Source organism: Piliocolobus tephrosceles, chromosome 19 (assembly GCF_002776525.5).
Source record: "Piliocolobus tephrosceles isolate RC106 chromosome 19, ASM277652v3, whole genome shotgun sequence".
Lineage (NCBI taxonomy): Eukaryota > Metazoa > Chordata > Mammalia > Primates > Cercopithecidae > Piliocolobus > Piliocolobus tephrosceles.
This window is the reverse complement of record NC_045452.1, coordinates 19556895-19577657: the sequence shown is the minus strand read 5'-3', so window position 1 is coordinate 19577657 and position 20763 is coordinate 19556895. Positions and strand designations below refer to the sequence as shown.

Genomic DNA, 20763 nt, shown 5'->3' with positions numbered 1-20763 from the left:
GTGTGTGTGGGTGTGTGTGGGTGTGTGTGTGTGTGGGTGTGTGTGGGTGTGAGTGTGTGTGTGGGTGTGTGGGGGGTGTGTGTGGGTGTGTGTGTGGGTGTGTGTGAGTGTGTGGGTGTGTGTGTGGGTGTGTGTGGTGTGTGTGTGTGTGTGTGGTGGGTGTGTGTGTGGTGTGTGTGGGTGTGTGTGTGTGTGTGTGGGTGTGTGTGGGTGTGTGTGTGGGTGTGTGTGTGTGTGTGTGTGTGTGGGTGTGTGGGTGTGTGTGTGGTGGGTGTGGGTGTGGGTGTGTGGTGGGTGCAAGTGCACGTGTGGCCCACAGAGGGTGGAGAGAAAGCTTGGCTTTTGACTTCCATCCAGGAGGGAAAGAGGGCGGCTGCTCCTCCAGCCTGGAGGGTCTGCAGCTGAGCGGGACCTGAAAGACAAAGTGCGACAGGGCTGAGGCCTGGGCTGAGGGGCTGCGAGGCTACCCCGAGGCCAAGCAAGGGTGTTGAGTGGGTCCTTTCACCACCTCTCAGCCCTGAAGGTAGTCAGATCCGCTCTTCCTGGCTCCTTCGCGAGTAGCTCGGCCATAGGGTGGCCTTTCCTGCGTGCCTTAGGAAGTCCGTGGGGATTTAGCAGAAAGAGGATGCTCCAGGTAGATGTGGCATTGAAAAAGCAAAAATAAGAACACTTGGGCCAGGTGCAGCGGCTCATGCCTGTAATCTCAGAATTTTGGGAGGCTGAGGCAGGTAGACTGCTTGAGCCCAGGAGTTCGAGACCAGCCTGGGAAATAATGGCGAAACCTCGCCTATACAAAAAGTACAAAAATTATCTGGGCATGGTGGTGTGGGCCTGTGGTTCCAGCTACTCAGAAGACTGAAGTGGGAGGATCCCTTGAGCCTAGGAGGTTGAGGCTGCAGTGAGCCGTGATTGCATCACTGCACTCCAGCCCAGGTAAGAGTAAGACCTTGTCTCAAAACAACCAATCAACCAACCACTTTGAGCCCTGCTAAGTCAAGAACGAGTGTAACACTAAATGGGACAGAGGCCTGGCCTTGGTGTGCGACGTCTGTGTGTGAAGCTCAGCGGAGACTCACTGTGGGGGTCAGGGATGTGAACACTGCATTTGCCTCCAGCCCCAAGAACCGGGGTGCACTGAGCAGGCCGTGGCTCTGTACTGTGCCGCCCAGCTCTGAAGGAACAGACTTAAGCTGATGAAGCAGCCTGTGGCCCGGGTCTGATGGGATCTCTGCAACAATCCCATGTTGCTGGGTTCATCGTCCCTTTTACAGAACGGGAATTGGAGGCCAGAAGAAGAAAGTGGCCTGGCTGGGGTGGTCCAGGAGTTCTGGTTGTGGGCGAGCCTCAGCCCCTGCCCACCCTGCAGGGCGCACACCTTGGCACCCACCTCTACTCAGCCAGGCTGTTGCGCATCGACTCCTTCTCCTGGAGGGCGGCCATGGCAAGGCGCAGGTGCTCCTTCAGCTGCTCGATCTCCCGCTCGGACCGCGTCTTGATGTGGCTCAGCTCCACGTAGACATCCTGGTACTTTCCCGAGGTGAAGCGCTTGTCCTGGGGGGCAGGAGGCAGGTATGAGGGCATGAAGCCTCTCCCTCCAGCCCTGCCCACCTGGCACATGGGCAGCACCAGCAGCCAGACCTCCCGGCGGCCCCTCGCTTCCTCCCTCCAGGTGGCTCCTCAAGATGGTCCTGGGTCCTGGGCTTCCCTCTCCCACCTCCCTGGTACCACCTAGGGACACAGGTGTCACTGTCATCCTCATCCTGTTTGGGGGGGAGGAGATTTTGCCCAAGACCGCAGGGCAGTGAGTGGCTGGGATGAGAATCAGGTCAGCCTGGCTGGTGCTCGGGCCCTTCCTGTGAGTTCACGCCACCTGTTCTTCAAGTGCAGTAAACATGGTCTGGCTCACGTGCGCTTACAGAACCACCAACACGTCCACTTCCTACCCCACACTGACAGAATGCACCAGGCAGTGACACAGCAGCCAAGGGTGGGCCAGGCGGGCTGCAGACTCAGACCTGGGCTAAACCCCGACCCACCCAACTCCTAGCAATGCGGTTATTCTCACTGGAGTGCAAGCTCTCCACGGCAGAGATTTGGGGCTATTTTGTTCACATCTGTCTTCCCAGCACCTAGCACAGTGCCCGGGACATAGGAGGTGCTCAATAATAATCAATACATTAAATAATGCTAAATAACAGAAGCAAGTATGGCCTTGGGGAAGTCACTTCCCCTTTCTTAGCCTCAGTTTCCCTGTCAGTGAATGGGGATGACGACACCTACATGGGAGAAGCACAGGAGAGCCTGAGGAAGGATGAAGCAAGTGGAGGGCTTGGCACAGAGCAGGTGCTCACAGGATGGCATCCAGGTGGCTCCAGAGGCCCCCACGGCCCCCACGCCCAGCAGCGGGACCTACCTTCTGCATCATCTGGAGTTCATCCCGGAGGCACTGCACCTCCTTCTTCAGGTACTGGAGTTCATTCTCTTTTACACGAAGCAGCACCTGGGGATACAGGTGCTGGGCTGACCCAGGGCCAGAAGCCAGAGCTACCCTGGCCCACAGTGCCCTGCAGCCCGGGTTTTCTCTGCCTCAGGCCCCTAGAATGCAGCCCCTATCTGCACCAAAACCCTCTAAACCCTGGAGGCAGACTCCTCCAGGAAACCCTCTCTGATTCCCCTGCTTTGCCTTCTCTTACTCTCACCCCTGTCCAGCCCATGTGGATGGATATCTCATGGTCAACTCTGCTGCAGCCCTCATGCAGCAGCAGGCTCTCACCTCAGGGGTAAGATGGATGAAAAGAAGCCCTACATAAACCTGAGCAGGCTGAGCCACTCCACAAGGCACCTCATTAACCCCTCCCCAACCCTGAGGGCCAGGTGCTGCTGACCTGACCAAGGAGGAAACAAGTTCAGCCAGGTCTGGGGGGGCTTAAAAGCTCAGAATGGAGCCAGACTGCCTGGTTCAAATCCCAGTCCAGCTATGCAAGCTTTGGTAAGGTACTTGACCTTCCTGTGTCTCAGTTTCCTCATCTGTAAATGGGGACAGTAACAGTAGCTGATGTATGGAGCTGTCAGGAAGATTAGATAACAGACAAAAAGGGCTTCCAGAAGTTCTAGGTACACAGTGAGCCTCACCTAAGTGTTTGTTAAAGAAATAAAATATCGGCTGGGCATGGTGGCTCATGCCTGTAATCTCAACACTTTGGGAGGCCAAGGTGGGCGGATCACCTGAGGTTGGGAGTTCGAGACCAGCCTGACCAACATGGAGAAACCCTGTCTCTACCAAAAATACAAAATTAGCCAGGCATGGTGGCGCATGCCTGTAATCCCAGCTACCTGGGAAGCTGAGGCAGGAAAATCACTTGAACCCAGGAGGCAGAGGCTGCAGTGAGCCGAGATCACGCCACTGCACTCCAGCCTGGGCAACAACAGCAAAACTCTGTCTCAAAAAAAAAAAAAAAAAGAAAGAAAGAAATACCGAGGCCGGGTGTGGTGGCTCACACTGTAATCCCAGCACTTTGGGAGGCCAAGGTCGGCGGATCACTTGAGGTCTGGAGTTCGAGACCAGCCTGGCCAACATAGTGAAACCCTGTATCTACCAAAAATATAAAAAATTAGCCAGGTGTGGTGGTGCAGGCCTGTAATCCTAACTACTTGGGAGGCTGGGGCAGGAGAATCACTTGAACTGGGGAGGCAGAGGTTGCAGTGAGCCAAGATCATGTCACTGCACTCCAGCCTGGGTGACAGAGCAGGACTCTGTCTCAAAAAAAAAAAAAAAAAAAGGGCCGGGCACGGTGGCTCAAGCCTGTAATCCCAGCACTTTGGGAGGCCAAGATGGGCGGATCACGAGGTCAGGAGATCGAGACCATCCTGGCTAACACGGTGAAACCCCGTCTCTACTAAAAAATACAAAAAACTAGCCAGGCGTGGTGGCGGGCACCTGTAGTCCGGCTGCTTGGGAGGCTGAGGCAGGAGAATGGCGTAAACCCCGGAGGCAGAGCTTGCAGTGAGCTGAGATCCGGCCACTGCACTCCAGCCTGGGCGACAGAGCGAGACTCCATCTCAAAAAAAAAAAAGAAAGAAAAGAAAAAAGAAAAGACAAGACTACACTGATCCTGGCATCAAACACACACACACACACATATTTTTTTACCCCAGTATTTCCCAGTAAGGAAGGTGCTGGTGCCATTTTACAGATGAGGTACTGGGACTCAGAAAAGTGATTTCCTATGGTACACGGCAGGTAGGTGACACAACACAGGTGGGAGGAAAGAATTCTGGCTACTGGATGCGTAGTAGGTGTTCTGGCCTAGTCAGGCTGGCCAAGCCACTCAGAGACTTGACTTTCCTGCCACAGGTGACACGCAGCCTGTGGCGGGGGTGCACCATGGCCCTGGGCCCCGAGAACCACTGGGCTGCCTGGTGCTAGTGAGGGCACTCACCTCCAGCTCGCAGGAACTCCGCTCATTGCTGCGCCCGCAGCCGTTGCCCATGCCCTGCGAGGCAATGAAGCCACGCAGCTGGTCTATCTCCTCTGACAGGCGGCCATGCAGCTCCTGGGAGAGGCACGGTGGTCAGGGGAGGGGTGCTGGGACCCGCCCATGTCCTCCCAACCTGGGGCCAGGCCCACCTGATTGTGGCGCAGCAGCTCCTGGCCCTCCTGCTGGCAGCGGCGCAGCGTATGCTCACGCTCCTCGGCCTGCCGCGTGAGCGCCCCTATCTCCAGGCACTTCTGCGAGTACTGCTCCGATAGCACCTGCAGCTCCCGTTTCAGTGCCTCCATATCTGACCTGCCCCAGAGGAGGAGCAAAGGAGAGCATACGTTATCTTGCCCCTGCCAAGCCTGGAGTCCAGTTAGGGCAGACTCAAAGCATGCCAGGTCTCTGGGGTTCCCTCTTTAGGTTTGCCTTTAGCCTGCTGTGGGGCTGTGAACCAGTGATAGCCTGTCTGAGCTATCACTTAGTATTTCCCCTAAGTGAGGGTGGTTTGGAGGAGCCCATCTTTTTTCCTTCTTTCTTCTTTTTTTTTTTATAAATGGAGTCTTGCTCTCATTCTTGTTGCCCAGGCTGGAGTGCAATGGCACAATCTTGGCTCACTGCAACCTCCACCTCCTGGGTTCAAGTGATTCTCCTGCCTCAGTCTCCCAAGTAGCTGGAATTACAGGCACCTGCCACCACACTCAGCTAACTTTTGTATTTTTCGTAGAGATGGGGTTTCACCATGTTGGCCAGGCTAGTCTCAAACTCCTGATGTCAGGTGATCCGCCTACCTCAGTCTCCCAAAGTGCTGGGATTGAGGCATGAGCCACCGTGCCTGGCCGGAGGAGCCCATCCTTAAAGTCCCTGAAGCCTCAACATTCCAAAACTGTGCTCTGGGGCAGGGAGAGCCTACTGGTCAACAGTGACACTGCAGCCCAGCTCCAGGGGAGACTAAAGGGGTGAAGAGGTGGGTGGAGGCCGGGACCAGCGAAGACAAGAAGGCGCCTGAAGAACTGTCTGTGAGGACTGGCATGGGGTCTGCCTGAGGACCTTCTACTTCTGTTTCTTGCATCCATGAGACTGGAGCAGGAATCTCAGCTGGGGGCAAACTGATGTGTCCTCTGCCAAGGGGCCTCAGCAAAGTTCCTCAACCCATAACCATCAGGGTGGGCAGTTGGGCCCTGGCATCATCTTACTGGTGCTGCTTCCGGAGCCCATCCGGGCCCTGCTGGAGACTCCGTGTTTTGCTCAGCTCTCGGCTCAGCTCTTCCTGGTAGGCCTTCTTCATGGCTTCAATGGCTGGAAGCAGGGCAGAGAGGCACAAGAGAGACTAGAGGGGGTCAGCAGCACCAAGTGCCACCAGCTCCGAAACACCACATGTACTGGTGGAGATAGGACCAACGAGTGCTATGCAAAGAGAACCGAACCAGGAGTCCAGAGCAGCCTAGGCTATGTCATAAAATGAGTGGCTTGGGGTAAGCTGCTCAACCTCTCTGAGCCCATCTATTAAGGAAAGATAATCCTGTTGGATGGGCCCTGCTGGGGAGACAGCTCAGGGTCTGACAACTGGTACCTCCTGTTCCAGTGATTTCCGGGTAGGACCCCACCTAGTACACCTTCCCTGCAGCCTCTGAGGGCTCTCAAACAAGGCCTATCTGCTTTGCCCAGCCTAGTGGTCAAGAGCTCAGGCTCCACAGTCAGCATAAATCTATGTGACTTTGCACAGGTGACTTAACCCCTCGTGCCTCAGGTCCCTTATCTGGAAAACAGGGATAGATAACAACAGTACCTTTCCTCCATGGGGTTACTGGAAGGTGTGTGAAGCATTTAGAACAAAGCATGGCTCAGAGTAAATGCCCCAACATTAGCTCCTGCTGGCTTTATTCTCAGACTGTGAGCTCCTAAGGACTGAGACCAAGGCTTTTTTTTTTCTCACTCAGGGCTGTTGTGAGGATTAAATAAGTGCCACCCATAGTTTTACCCACAATTCTAAAATCCCAAACCTCTGAACATTGAAAGTTTCTTTTTTTTTTTTTTTTTGAGACGGAGTCTCACTCTGTCACCCAGGCTGGAGTGCAGTGGTGTAATGTCGGTTCACTGCAACCTCCGCTGCCCACTTTCAAGCGACTCTCCTGCCTCAGCCTCCTGAGTAGCTGGGATTACAGGTGCCTGCCACTGTGCATGGCTAATTTTTGTATTCTTAGTAGAGACAGGGTTTCACCATCTTGGCCAGGCTGGTCTTGAACTCCTGACCTTGTGATCCACCCACCTCAGCCTCTCAAAGTGCTGGGATTACAGGCATGAGCCACAGTACCCAGACTTTTTTTTTTTTTTTTCTTTGAATGGAGTCTCACTCTGTCACCCAGGCTGGAGTGCAGTGGTGCAATCTCAGCTCACTGCAGCCTCTGTCTCCTGGGTTCAAGAAATTCTCCTGCCTTAGCCTCCTGAGTAGCTGGGATTTCAGCAGCCCACCATCACGTCTGGCTAATTTTTGTATTTTTATTAGAGATGGGGTTTCACCATGTTGGCCAGGCTAGTCTTGAACTCCTACCTCAGGTGATCCGCCTGCCTTGGACTCCCAAAGTGCTGGGATTACAGGCATGAACCACCGCACCCAGCCTCTGGTAACTCTTTTGGTGACAATCCCCACCCTGAATGGACATGAGGCTATTTACGGTCTTTATTACTACACTTAAGTGTGATTTTCATCCATTTCACAGCAGAAACCTTAGTGCCAGATTACAAGGCGAAGTCCAGACTCTGCTGAGGAGAAAGGGGTCTCTAACACATGCGGCTGCAAAGATGGTCTTCCTAAAATGCAGAGCACACTGGCCCCAGGGCTGGGTTCAAGTGCATGAGCACTTGGCACAGCACTGGCAGGTTGTTAGCTTCAGATCATGTGACATTGCCAGCATTTCTATTGTTCTACAAACCCCTAGTGATGCCTAGGAATGTGCCAGGCACACAGCAGGTGTGTGGTGGCAGGAGGGGAGGGAATTGTCCAGGATGAAGCGTGCTCCCTTGGGAAACAGTGCCTGGTACACAGCTGGCATGGCCAATGCTCACACTTTCCCCTGCTCTCCCCAGGGTCTGGCCCATGTGCCCAGGGAGCAGGCACTCCTGTGAGGACAGGGGATGCAGCTGATCAGCCTCCCCCCACTGCATGTAGGTAGTATGTGGCTTTAGGCACTCTATGGTGGCTGCAGGCCCCTGAGCAGGAGGAGTCACCACCCATGGTAGTGGTGGTATTGGGGGTGGGGAGGGTGTCGTTTACTGCCTCAGTTTCCCCTTTCAAGTAGGGCTACAGGCCAGTTCTTGGGGCTTACAACCCCTGCTGACCCTTTACCCCAAATGTGGCACTGAGATCCCTACATCTTATTTGATAAAGTCCTCCCCAGTTTGGCTAGGAGGAGCCTCAGCACAGAGGCTCAGGGCCCAGCCCACTGTGCCCCACCCAGGGTCCATACCTGAGGCCGTGGCTGCCGTCTCCTCCGCCAGGAGCCACTCCTTCTCCTGCTGCAGCCGCTGCAGCTCCCGCTCATGGTGCCGCTGCAGCTCCTCCATCACCTGCTGGTGTGAGGACTCCATCTCTGCCAGGCTGCGCTCACATGCCTCCTGTGGGCCGGAGGCCAGGGTATCACCGGCTGCCCCATTCCTCTGGACAGCAGCCCTTCCCCAGCCTCCAGAGGAGAAGGTTCAGGGGCAGGTACACCACCTCTTCCTGGGTCCCGGCACCTCCAGTCTGCACCTGCTCCTGCTCCCACCCCCACCCCACGGCTCCTCATTCACAAACCTCACCTCAAGCCCTCCAGGGACTCCCCGTCCTAGAATCAAGTCCCTGTTTCCATGGCTGACCTTTACGGTCTCATCCCTGGTCCTTCTCTGCCAAGCAATCTTATAGTTATGGTTGCAGCACGTTCACACCTCTGAGCTTTAGCTCATGCTATTCCCACTGCCTGGAATTTTTTTTTTTTTTTTTTTTGAGACAGAGTCTTACTCTGTCACCCAGGCGGGAGTGCAGTGGAGTGATCTCAGCTCACTGCAACCTTCGCCTCCTGGGTTCAAGCAATTCTCCTGCCTCAGCCTCCCAAGTAGCTGGGACTACAGGTACCCACCACCATGCCTGGCTAATTTTTATATTTTTAGTAGAGATGGGTTTCACTGTGTTAGCCAGGATGGTCTTGGACTCCTGACCTTGTGATCTGCCGACCTTGGCCTCCCAAAGTGCTGGGATTACAGGTGTGAGCCACTTGGAATTCCAGGTGTGAGCCCAGCCTGGAATGTTTTTTTGGCAACTTTACCTCCCTGGGTAATTTACTGACCTGCAGCCCAGTTTAAATGTCTCTCCTAGCTCTGTCTCTGGGAAGCCTCTCCTCTGCCTCAGAAGGTTCTACTTCTGCCAAACCATAAGTTCCCTGAAGACTGAGAACATCTGCCTGGTACAGTTCCCAGGGTCTAGGCCAGGGCCTGACATGTGGCAGGCGCTCAGTAAATGAGCTGAAACTGATGATGTAATACAAAATAAGGCTTAGTAGACAAGACAGGCAAGTATCTCAAAGACTAATAATACCCACTGCTGGGAGTGTCTGCTATAACGGTGTTGCAGGGATGCGGGGGTGGTCCCGTGGCATCATCACATTCTGCGACCCCACTGGTTGACCTAGCAGGTCCACTCCTAGGAATGATCCCACAGAAAGTTGTATGTGTACAGAGACTTTTGGAACAAGGGTATTCCCTACGGCAAGGTTGGCAACAGATGAAAACTGGAAACAATCTAAGTCCCTATCAGGGGAACTCTTGAATAAAAGATGGGATAGAGCTTGACAATGGGCCACAGGCAGCTGCTAAACAGAGTTTTTGTGTGGATGCTGTGGAAAAAGATCCCAAAATGAAGTGGTGAAAGTTGGCTTCTGACACTACACATGGTATGATCCCACTCACGGGAACAAAAGTGCAGACCTGTCCGTCCCAGTGAATGAACGCGAAAACACAGAAAAGGTAGGGAGGATATTGTGGGGGGTAGAATGATAGCCCCCCAAAGTCTTCCACATCCTACTCCCAGGATCTGTGACTACATCATGTTACGTGGCAAAGAGGAATTCAGGCTGCAGAGGGAATTAAGGTTGCTAATCAGCTGACCTTTAAATCGGGAGATTATCCCAGATTATCCCTCAAGCCCAGTGTAATCACAAGGGTCCTTAAGAGTGGACGAAGGGGGCAGAAGCGAAGAGTTCAAGGGAGGTGTGACCAGATAGGGATGGTCACAGTGATGTGGCGGGAGGACTCGACATCCCCTCTCCAGGCTTTGAAGATGAAGGAAGGGGCTGAGAGCTAAGGGATGCGGGCGGCCACCAGAAGCCACAGAAGACAAGGGATACAATGGGTGCCTGCCTCGGCTGCCCATGCCTCAGCTACAGCACAGCAAGACCCGCATTAGATTTCTCGCCTACAGAAGCGTGAGGTAATACGTGTGCATTATTTAGGCAGCTGTGGTGACAGGTTACAGCTGCCACCAGAAACTGATAGGCAGGCGGCAGCAGCCACTAACGGGACCCCGGGGTGGCAGCTGGCAGCGGAAGGAGTGTGAGGGTGTGGATTTCCATCCTTTCAGTTTGTTTAAATTAGTTTTGAAAATGTAAACCTTTTTTTTTGATAATTAAAAAAATGTTTAAGGTCATTAAAAAGGGAAGGGGAAGAAGAGCCAGGGAAGAAACTGAGGCACAGAGGGCCAGATGAGGGACTGTCTCCCCCACGCACAGGCCACCTCCCTGCCTCTCCGGCAGCCACACCTGGGCTGCAGGGGATGATTTTTTTTTTTTTTTTTTTTTGAGACAGAGTCTCACTCTGTTGCCCAGACTGGAATGCAGGGGCCGGATCTCAGCTCACTGCAAGCTCTGCCTCCTGGGTTTAGGCCATTCTTCTGCCTCAGCCTCCCGAGTACCTGGGACTACAGGCGCCCGCCACCTCGCCCGGCTAGTTTTTATTTTGTATTTTTAGTAGAGACGGGGTTTCACCGTGTTAGCCAGGATGGTCTCGATCTCCTGACCTCGTGATCTGCCTGTCTTGGCCTCCCAAAGTGCTGGGATTACAGGCTTGAGCCACCGCGCCTGGCTGCAGGGGATGATTTGATGGAAGAGCGAGGGCCAAGAGCTTTTTGTGGGGACAGGGGTGGCTGTCCCCTGGCTTCTGTTCCTGACCTCTATATGTCTCCTGGCTTAGGACAACAGAACATGGCTTTGGACCTCAGAGGGGTCTTCATCCTGGCTGCGCCTTGGAGTAAACCTGAATAAACCCCTTGCCCCCTCTGAGTTTCAGTCTTGGCATCTGTAAAGGAGGCCTCGCAGGACCAGCCTCCGAGACTCCCTGGGCACGGGAACGCTGTGCACAGAGGGAGTCAGTATGCCAGCACCCACCACTGGGGAGCCCAGCAATGTGTGCGTGGGCACTGCTCTTCTGCAAAGGGCCAGACTAGGCAGGCAGACCTGGCAGCTCAGGGGTGCAGGGGCTGACACCAGGAGGTGGGACTCAGCTGACAAAAGAGGGGCTCCTAGGCGGCCAGAGGCTGCTCTCTCACCTACCTTCCTGAGTGGCCCAAGGTGTCCTGATCCTGGCTGCCACCTCTGACATGGACATCAAAGAAGATAAAGAAATGCCTCTGTCCCCCACTGCAATAGTGGGGAAGGGTTCTCTTTACCAGACATCCAGTGGGTGAAGCCCCAGACCACTCAACAGCTGTCCTGCAGCAGCAAGCCCCCAACCCCTGAAGGAAGGGCACCCACTCAGCCTGAGATACCAGCTGGGGAATCCCTCCCAGCTGTCACTCCTCCACATCCACCGAGTTTCCAGCCGCCTCCTCCCATGCCTGAGGGTGACACAGATGACTCAGCACCTCTTCTCTGCCGCCCTCCACATCTGGGGTCACTCCTCCACCTGCCTGGTCTTCAGTTCTGTTTCCCAATTATTCCCTTCTCCCCTCCCACCTGCTCCCCCTGCCCACCCCACCCTAACGGGACGAAACACTGACAGACTTTGATACGCCCAGTGGGGCACCTGGGGACCAGAACGCCTGGACCCTAGACACAGGTTTGCCTATAGCTCAAAGGTCACACCCTTCTGTGGGCCTCAGTTTTGCCACCTGTAAGCTGAGAAGCCAAAGCAATGCCTTTTAAACTTCATAGTAGTGGCAGAGCCTTTATGCAAAGGAAATCTGAAGCTGGCTCTGTGAGTAAAATGGACAAAGACAGGCCAGTGCAGTGGTCACATCTGTACCCCCAGCACTTCGAGAGGCCAAAATGGGAGAAGCACTTGAGCCCAGGAGTTCAAGACCAGCCCGGGGAACATAGTGAGTCCTTGTGTCTACAAAAAAATTTTTTTAATTAGCCAGGCATGGTAGTGCAGCCTGTGGGCTGAGGTGGGAAGATTGCTTAAGCCCTAGAGTTCAAAGCTGCAGTGAGCCTCCGTGCCACTGCACTGTAGCCTGGGTGACAGTGACAGACCTCATCTCTAAAACAATTAAAATAAATAAAATAAAATGGAGGAAGATGAAGCCGCTCTGACTATAGGTGGGTATGAATAGGTCCCAGCCCCTCACCCAGAAGGTAGCCCGTGGAGCTTCTTAGAGCAGAGCGCAGGCAGAAGCCCCCTGGCTGGGGGCCTCAGAGGTCCTCCCACCTGCTTCAGCTGTGGTGTTGGGCCCCCAACTCCCTTGTCTGCCTCAGGGTGGGGGGGCTACAGGGCACAACACTGGCTCCTCCCTGCCCCTCCCCGGGACAAGGTAAGCCCCCAGGCGCGCCCTCTGTGTTCCACCCCAACTCCCCCACCTACTCCTCTATCAGTGGAACCTCCATCCACTACTTGGCCCCAGGACGGCCTCCGGGCTTCCCTGTTGCAGCAGCCCCAGCCTCAGGGCCCCCAAAGGCCCCTCTGCCTTCTGTAGAACCAGTCATCCAGTCCTAAATTCTCCTTCCTCCATACCCTTGACATTCACCCTCCTTCAGCCATTTCCTAACACCTTACACCTGGCCCTCTCCCAAGCCCCCTCCACTCTGACATCACTTTCCTGATGTCACTGTCTGACCCCAAACCTCCGAAAGTCTGTGGAATGAGCTTCTTTTTGTTTGATTTGTTCTTTTTGTTGTTGTTTTTAGATAGAGTCTCACTGTCGCCCAGGCTGGAGTGCAGTGGCAGGATCTCAGCTCACTGCAACCTCTGCCTCCCAGGTTCAAGCGATTCTCCTGCCTCAGCAGGAGAATCTGCCACTGGAGTAGCGGGGATTACAGGTGCCCACCACTGTGCCCTGATAATTTTTGTACTTTTTTTTTTTAGTAGAGACAGGGCTTCACCATGCTGGCCAAGCTGGTCTCGAACACTTGACCTCGAGTGATCCACCTATCTCACCTCCCAAAGTGCTGAGATACAGGTGTTAGCCACCATGCCAGGCCACAGCTTCTAACTCTTAGCTCAGCACTGAAGGCCTCCACAACAGACACCAACCAGTCTTCCTTCTCATGCCCCAGTCAATGCCTTCCTGAGAGCCCCCTCACGACGTGACCTCCCCTTGGAAACTTCCAGAAGGCTCCTCCTGCCTAGGGCCTGGATCTCAGCCTTCTTTTCTGTCGCCAGGCTGGAGTGCCATGGCATGATCTTGGCTCACTGCAACCTGGGCCTCCTGGGTTCCAACAATTCCCCTGCCTCAGCTTCCCAAGTAGCTGCGACTAGAGGTGTGCACCACCACGCCCGGCTAATTTTTTGTATTTTATTAGAGACAGGGTTTCACCACGTTGGCCAGGTTGGTCTCGTTCACCTGACCTCGTGATCCGCCCACTTTGGCCTCCCCAAAGTGCTGGGATTACAGGCGTGAGCCACTGTGCCCGGCTCCTTCTTTTCTACTTTAGATAATGGGATAGGTGTGATAACTACAGACAGCTGATTGTCAAATTTTTAGGAATTCTGTGATGTAGTTGTTAAGCACAGCCATTAAAAATTACATTTATATACTTATAATTAAATTAACTACATTAAAGACAAGGTAACAGATGCTCAAATTTATTACTTTCTAATTATTTCACTGTGTTTTATTATGCATGCTCTTGGGGTCAATCACATCTACTGCATCTGCATGGTGGAAATCCTATTGGATAGGGTGACATCTCTTCCCAACTCTGTGTCCAGGGACTTTGTGCTGGAAATGCAGCATTGGCCACAGTGGGAGTATTTACACTGCAGAATTTGTAAACATTACACATCAGGGCTTGATTTATTGTTTTGTTGACTGTCTAGACTTAATCAAGTGATAAGAAAATGTTAATAATGCAGATTAAACTTAAAAGTCTGTCATATCTATAACCATTACATTGTAAATAGAACAAAAAATTGCAAAAATATTCTTAATAGAAAATTCTCAAATATTCTCAGTAAAAAACTACTATCCGATTTAGCAAAGAAGTCACTCACAACACGGAACAGTAACGTTTCGACAAATGTCTTCGCATCTTACTCATTACCATAAACAAAAGTGTCGACCAGTATACATGTTAAAAGAACCCCCGTTTGTTAATTAGTTGTGGATACAAGAGTATGGAAAAATCACTGAAAGCATTCTGAGAAAAATCAATTTGCTCCATGAAATTCACAATAAAATTATATATTTTTTATTTGTAAATTGTGTACTAAGTACTAAGCATTGTTTTTATTGGTAAAATGTATAATAAACTCATATATGTGTACACACACACGTTTTTTCTAGAGAGTTAGTTTGCCCTAGTTGTGACAACCAAAAGTGTTCCCAGACACAGCCTAATGTCCCCAAGGGGGACAAAATGGACCCCATTGAGAACCACTGTCCTAGGCAGACAGTGCATTCTCTGAGGGCCACTGGAGGCTCTCCTGTCCTGCAGACCTCCTTGAGTGGGGCCTGGCCTGCCGGGCCTTGGTAAGATTTCCCTGTGTTCAGGGAGTGACTGTCGGGGCCACTGGCCCCCAACTTCCCCGGGGCAAGGGTCCAGGTGCAGAGTGTCACACGGGGACTCACACACAGGCTCTGCAGTCAGCCGGACCCTCGCTCAAATCCCACCTTTGACACCTGCAGGCAGGGTGACCTCAGGCAAGTCACATAACCTCTCAGAGCTCAGTGGCCTTGTCTGTAAAATGGGCACAGTGATCACGCCCACCAGCTGTGGGGAGAGTAAATGAGATGACGCATGTCAAATGCCCCACACCTGGGTTCCAGCACACACAGGAAGGGCTCCCAAAATCTCAGCTGTTTCCTGACAACACGGCAACTGGAAACCTGCCCCCTCCCCCTGAAAAACAGCCCTTGGCCTTACCTGTGAGATGTAGCCCGGGGGGATGTGGCCGTCCTCCTGGGATCTCAGCGCACTCTGAGGAGCCTCCCCTTGGAGACGCCACGCCTCCAGCTGGGCCCGAAGAGCCTGAACCTATGAGGGAGAAGGGTGGTCAGTGGGGCCTGGAAGCTGGGGCAGGGCTGGTGGAAGGCAATGAGGAGCCCACAGGCTTCCAGCTCCACACGGATAAAAGCCCAGCATCGGCCGGGCGTGGTGGCTCAAACCTGTAATCCCAGCACTTTGGGAGGCCGAGACGGGCGGATCACGAGGTCAGGAGATCGAGACCATCCTGGCTAACATGGTGAAACCCCCGTCTCTACTAAAAAAAATACAAAAAACTAGCCGGGTGAGGTGGCGGGCGCCTGTAGTCCCAGCTACTCGGGAGGCTGAGGCAGGACAATGGCGTAAACCCGGGAGGCGGAGCTTGCAGCGAGCTGAGATCCGGCCACTGCACTCCAGCCTGGGCGACAGAGTGAGACTCCGTCTCAAAAAAAAAAAAAAACGCCCAGCATCCCTGCCAAGGCTTAGGAATGGCTCAGGGTTTGAGAAGAGCAAGCAGCCCTGGAGTGAGATGTGGCCAGGGGACATGCCGGGCTGTTTCCTGGATGGCCAGGTCAATGACCTGGGAGAGCCTTGGCCCAGAGAAGGCTAGACAGGGTTAGGAAGAGGAAACTATGGTCACAGATGTTTACACATCATGTAGGTGGCAGAGGAAACATCTTTGAGCCTCAGTTTTCCCGTCAGTAAAACCGCTGAGGTCTACCCTAGCGGTAGAGGACGCTATGAGGATTCCATGAGTCAGTGCAGGCAGGGAGGTCACGTGCAGCAGACGCAAAATAAACGGTGTCTCCCTTCTTTTTTTTTTTTTTTTTTTTTGAGACAAAGTCTGGCTCTATTACCCATGCTGGAGTGCCGTGGCTTGATCTCAGCTCAGTGCACCCTCTGCCTCCCGGGCTCCAGCCATCCTCCCACCTCAGTCTCCCAAGTAGCTGGGACTACTGGTATGCACCAGCACGCCCAGCTAAATTTTGTATTTTTTTGTAGACATGAGGATTTGCCATATCGCACAGACTGGTCTCAAACTCTTGGCTTCAAAGTGACCCTCCCACCTTGGCCTCCCAAAGTGTTAGGATTACAGATGTGAGCCACAGCGCCTGGCAGGTCTCTCCCTTCTCTTCCCACTTCCCTTCTCTATGGCAGCTAAGGGCAGAACTAGGAAAAAAAAAACAACAACAAACTACTAAGGTCTAAGGAAGAAGATTCTAGTTCGCAGGAGTGTGGGGTACATACTCACAGATTAGGGGTGAGCTCCCCATCACTGTAGGAGTGCAAGACAAATACCAGGGTGTGAATGCAGGGACTGGAGGGACGTGGGGGCAATGAGCCTCCTAGAGAACCAGCGTGGTGCCTACCTCCTTCTCCAGTGCCTCGTGGCTGTCACTTGGGGGCCCTCGGCGCTCTCCGCGGCTTTGGTTGAGCAGGGCAGTGAGGGGCACCCGCTTATTCTCCCGCAGGGGCAGCTTCTCCAGCTCCTGCCACTTCTTCTCGATCTCCTCACTGAGCCGATTTTGCTGGTCCTCAGTCAGGGGGGCACCCAGGCCCCGGCGCAGCCCCTCACCAGCGGGCACCTCTGGGATCCTGCTGTCTGTGGCCTCGAACCACTTGCGTCGCTCCTCGGACCGCTGGGCCAGGTCCCGCTCCAGCTCCTCCTGCTTGGCTAGGCGGTCAGGAGTGCGGGCCGGGGTGCGGGCCCGCTGCGGGGAGGCCTGGGTCAGCGGGGAGAGCTCCACGTAGTCCAAGGCCTGCCGCTGCCCATCTGCCTTCCGAGGGCCACCCCGGCTGATGACCTCAACGCCCGCCCGCTGCTCCCCTGCCTTCAGGGGGCCCTTCTGTGTGCCGTAGTTGTGCAGCGTGTTCTCCTTATTAGAGTCCGAGAGCCTAGGGCACCAGCAGAGCCACGTCAGGTGGGTCCTCACTCTTGAGTCCCGCAATGAGCACTTTCGGAGCGACACCTGTGTGTCAGGCCCTGTGCCAGGGGCTGGAGACAGATCCCAGGGAAGGAAGCAGCCTGACCTAAGCTTCCTGGTTAACAGAGCCCGGGAACTTCCCAGCTCCACCACTCCACAGCCCAGGGACCCACCAGGATGCCTGGCTTCCCTCAACCCCTCTTGTTTCTGTTTCTCAAGGAACAGGGTCTCACTCTGCTGCCCAGGCTGAAGTAGAGTGGTGTGATCATAGTTCACTGCAGCCTTAAACTCCTTAGCTTAAGTGATCCTCCTGCCCTGGCCTCTGGAGTAGCTGGGACTATAGAAAGGCACCACCATGCTCAGCTAATTTTTAAAATTTTTGAGAGATGGGGTCTCAGTATACTGCCCAGGCTGATCTCAAACTCCTAGGCTCACGTGATCCTCCCACCTCAGCCTCCCAAAGCTCTGGGATTACAGGCTCACGTGAGCCACCACGCTGGTCTCTTTGCCCTCTTTGAGCTGCAGTGACCTCATCTGTAATGTGGGACAGCAACGCCTCTCACAGGATGGATGTGAGGACGGGGTGGGCGAATGTGGAAAGCAGGCAGAGGGCTTTTTGCAAATGGTGATCAAGGAGTAGGTGTAGGACACGATGTCCCGGGTTCCCAAGGCTCACAGTGGCAAGGGGGATGCCCACAGTCACTGCTGATGGGGTGAAGGCAGGGACCTCGGGGTGCAGAGAACACAAGTTGTGGCAACTTTGAACAACTATGGCAGTTCTCTTTATCCACAGTCATAGCTGGGTACGTGGTCACCCTGCCAAAAACTACACTCGCAATGTTCCCAGAGCTACCTGTAGCCACGTGACTATAGGCTGACAAGTGGGTGTGGCACGTGGCTCCCCTGAAAGGGCAGACCAAGCCCCACCAGGCCAGGTCTGCATATCTCGGGGCTGTTCTGAAGGGAGACACAAACATCTGTCTCAATTAAGCTACTGTGCCCGGGGCTTGTTTCTTAAAGCAGCTGGGCCTATACGCTAAGTAACAGTCCAACTCACTGCACTTCAGAGTACACAAAGTGCTCTGGGCACATCCTCGCACATGTACAGACATGACACACTAATATGACAGATAGGGACTCTGAAGCCTAGACGGGAAAGAGCCTCTGGCCTAAGGCTGAATAGCCACGGTGTGGCCAGGCTGGGGGACTCGGCCTCCAGGCTCAGATGATCCTCCCACCACGGCTGGCTAATTTTTAAATTTTTTGTAGCGACGAGGTCTCACTATATTGCCCAGGCTGGTCTTGAACTCCTGAGCTCAAGTGATCTTCCCATCTCAGCCTCCCAAGGTGCTGGGATTACAGGTGTGAGCCACCACACCCAGCCCAGCCCCCTTTAATACCATACTCTGTTCCCACTGCCCAGCAGCTCCAAGTCCCAGCACCCCGTAGGCATCTGGGCTGTATACGGTGGGGGACTCTGCCACTGGGTGACTCAGCCCTCCTGCCCCAGTGCCCGTGGCAGCCTCCAGAGGGAGTGAGCCCCCCATCCCGGGAGGCGTGGGCTCCAAGGCCGAACTACCTAACCACCCCTTCCCGACACAGGCTTGGACACGGCCCCCACAGCACAGACAGCACAGCCACCTGGCAGAGGCTCCTGACTCACAGGCATCTCCACCAAAGAGAAGAGGCCCCATCACATTTGAGGAGGCAGATCAAACCTCAAACCCTCAGCGTACTTCTGGATGATACCGAGAATGCTCACTGCTCTCTTCCCATGTTGTTGACAGAGAAACGAGGGCCCAGAATGTGCAGCCCTCAGGTGAGTGCCTAGAAATCCACTCAGGGATGCAAGGGAAAGTGCCTCTCCCAAGGTCCCAGTCCAGCTTAGTACGTACTTGGTGACGTCGGGGGCTGAAGTTGGACGCACGGTCTTTCTCAGAGCCTCGATCCAGTTCCGCCGGATGCCTGAGGTCATGGCCGACAAGGTATAGACAGCATCCTTGGTCTGTAAGGCCACCGCACGGGTAGGTTGCCACATGGCCAGGAGCATGACTCCCTCCCCACTATGGACCCCAGGGAGGGCGGCCCTTCCTTCCAAAGGGGCATCTAAGGTCTTGAGTCTGGGGTGGGCAGGGGGTACAAAACCTCCCTTCCATTGGCCTGGGAAGAGCCCTGCCGGCTCCAGCATCTTCCCCAGATACGCTAAGTGTTGGCATCACAGCTCTGTTTGGCTCTGAGGACAGAGTCTCGGGGTAAATGAGTGACAGGGATCCAGTCTCCATGGTGAGCCATGTTCAATACCAAAACCTCCCCCAGGGGCCTCCAGCCACGCTGCCCACCACCAGCCCCAAGCTGCACGCAGCCTCACGTGGATCTGGAAGCCATAGTTGCGCTGCACCGCGTACTCAGTGACATCCGTGCAAGAACGCAGGTCGATCTCACCATCCAGCTCGTCTGCCTGGAGCATGAGGGCCCACTATGGTCCATGTGGGCCCTGGTGTGACCCACCCCAGTGACCCCAGCCAGGCCACCCCAGGCCCTTCTGGGGGTTCATCAGTACACCCAAGGCCTCACCTCCTCAGCAGTGGAGTCTCTGTAATATTTGAGACTTGAATCTGTCAGCACAAACCAATGTTTCTTCCACTGCGAAGTAGAGGTGGTGGTGAGCGAAGGGGAGGGAGGCTGTAAGGAGGATGGAATGAAAGAGCCAGTGTGTGCGATTGTACAGGTGTCCTGTGTGGCTGCCAACCTGACTATTCTGCACACAGGAGGGGTGGGGAGGCAGAAAATGGCGATTTGAGACCTGGCCCCTCCATTTCCTCTCTGAGCCTCAGGGGTAGCATCTGTGAAATGGGTTGGCTTCCCCTCTGTAACCACACCCACCCCTGTTCCTTCCTGGAGCCCCTTTTAAGATCGCCAAGGCTCCTCAGGCACTCAGGCACCCTGGATGCAGTGCAGACAGGGAGGGGTGATGATCTGTGTAAGCAAGTCAGGGACTCAGTGGGGCCAGGATATCACATCTTTTTCCATATTCCCCCAAATCACCACCATAGTCAGGGACAAAGGTCCCCTGGGAAGTAGGACTGGACGGAGCCCCGGGGTAGGAGTGAGTGCCAGGCACGATCTGCTGATTTTTTTTTTTTTTTTTTGAGACGGAGGAGTTTTGCTCTGCCCAGGCTGGAGTGCAATGGTGCAATCTCCACTCACTGCAACCTCCACCTCCTGGGTTCAAGTGATTCTCCTGTCTCGGCCTCCCGAGTAGCTAGGATTACAGGCGCCTGCCGTCATGTCTGGCTAATTTTTGTATTTTTAGTAGAGATGGGGTTTCACCATGTCAGCCAGGGTGGTCTCGAACTCCTGGCCTCAGGTGATGCACCTGCCTTGGCCTCCCAAAGCGTTGGGATTACAGGCGTGAGCCACCGTGCCCGGCCGTATGGTCTGCTTCTTGATTTGTAGGCTGGCTACCCACATCCGCAGCGGGTGAGAGTGCACTAACCTGTATGTTTAGGATTTGTGATTGGGTGCCTTCCTGCAGTGCCTGTCTCTGCTCCAGCTGGGGTTAGATTGACAGGACACATAGGAAAGGGGTGGGGGCACCAGAACAGCCCGATATTATGCCAAGCCCAGCCCACCTCTAGGCTTCTGCTCTCTCCACTGGAATGCCAGTTGCGGCCCGCCCACTGCCAGGTCAGTGCATGTCACCCGGTCCCCAGCCCTCCCGGAGTTCCCACACATCACCAAGCCCTGTTTGTGCTGTTGGTTGTTTCAAGTACTTAGTTTTCTCTCCTCAAGAAGATGGTAAGTTTTCAAGGGGCATGCAAGGATGATACCTTCTGCTTCTTTCCACATTGCCTCCCTGAGAAAAAGAGTTTTATACCCAAGAGTTCCCTTTTTCGCTGTGTGCCTTTAGGCAAGCGTCTCTACTTTTCTGAGCTTCAGTCTTCTGAACTGTAAAGTAGGGCTACTAAGAAGTCCCTA

At 54.2% G+C, this 20763-nt stretch overlaps 1 protein-coding gene across 3 annotated transcripts in view; it reads right to left on the bottom strand.

The window, feature by feature from the left end:
- Positions 1-187: 187 nt before the first annotated feature.
- LOC111549034 (TRIO and F-actin-binding protein) overlaps positions 188-20763 on the bottom strand; it is a 32573-nt gene continuing 11997 nt past the window's right edge. The window contains exons 3-14 of one of the 3 annotated variants that reach the window (XM_026448485.2): positions 19360-19467; positions 19154-19243; positions 18681-18790; positions 16231-16756; positions 14801-14911; positions 7943-8090; positions 5672-5774; positions 4628-4787; positions 4440-4553; positions 2414-2500; positions 1388-1551; positions 188-412 (exon numbers count right to left, since the gene is read on the bottom strand). In XM_026448485.2, coding sequence (XP_026304270.1) covers positions 1390-1551; positions 2414-2500; positions 4440-4553; positions 4628-4787; positions 5672-5774; positions 7943-8090; positions 14801-14911; positions 16231-16756; positions 18681-18790; positions 19154-19243; positions 19360-19467 — 1719 coding nt within the window. In that variant the 3' untranslated portion in view covers positions 188-412; positions 1388-1389. Of the gene's footprint in view, positions 413-1387; positions 1552-2413; positions 2501-4439; positions 4554-4627; positions 4788-5671; positions 5775-7942; positions 8091-13708; positions 14648-14800; positions 14912-16230; positions 16757-18680; positions 18791-19153; positions 19244-19359; positions 19468-20763 lie in introns of those variants that run through there. The other 2 variants (XM_026448486.2, XM_026448487.1) reach the window with 2 other exon arrangements.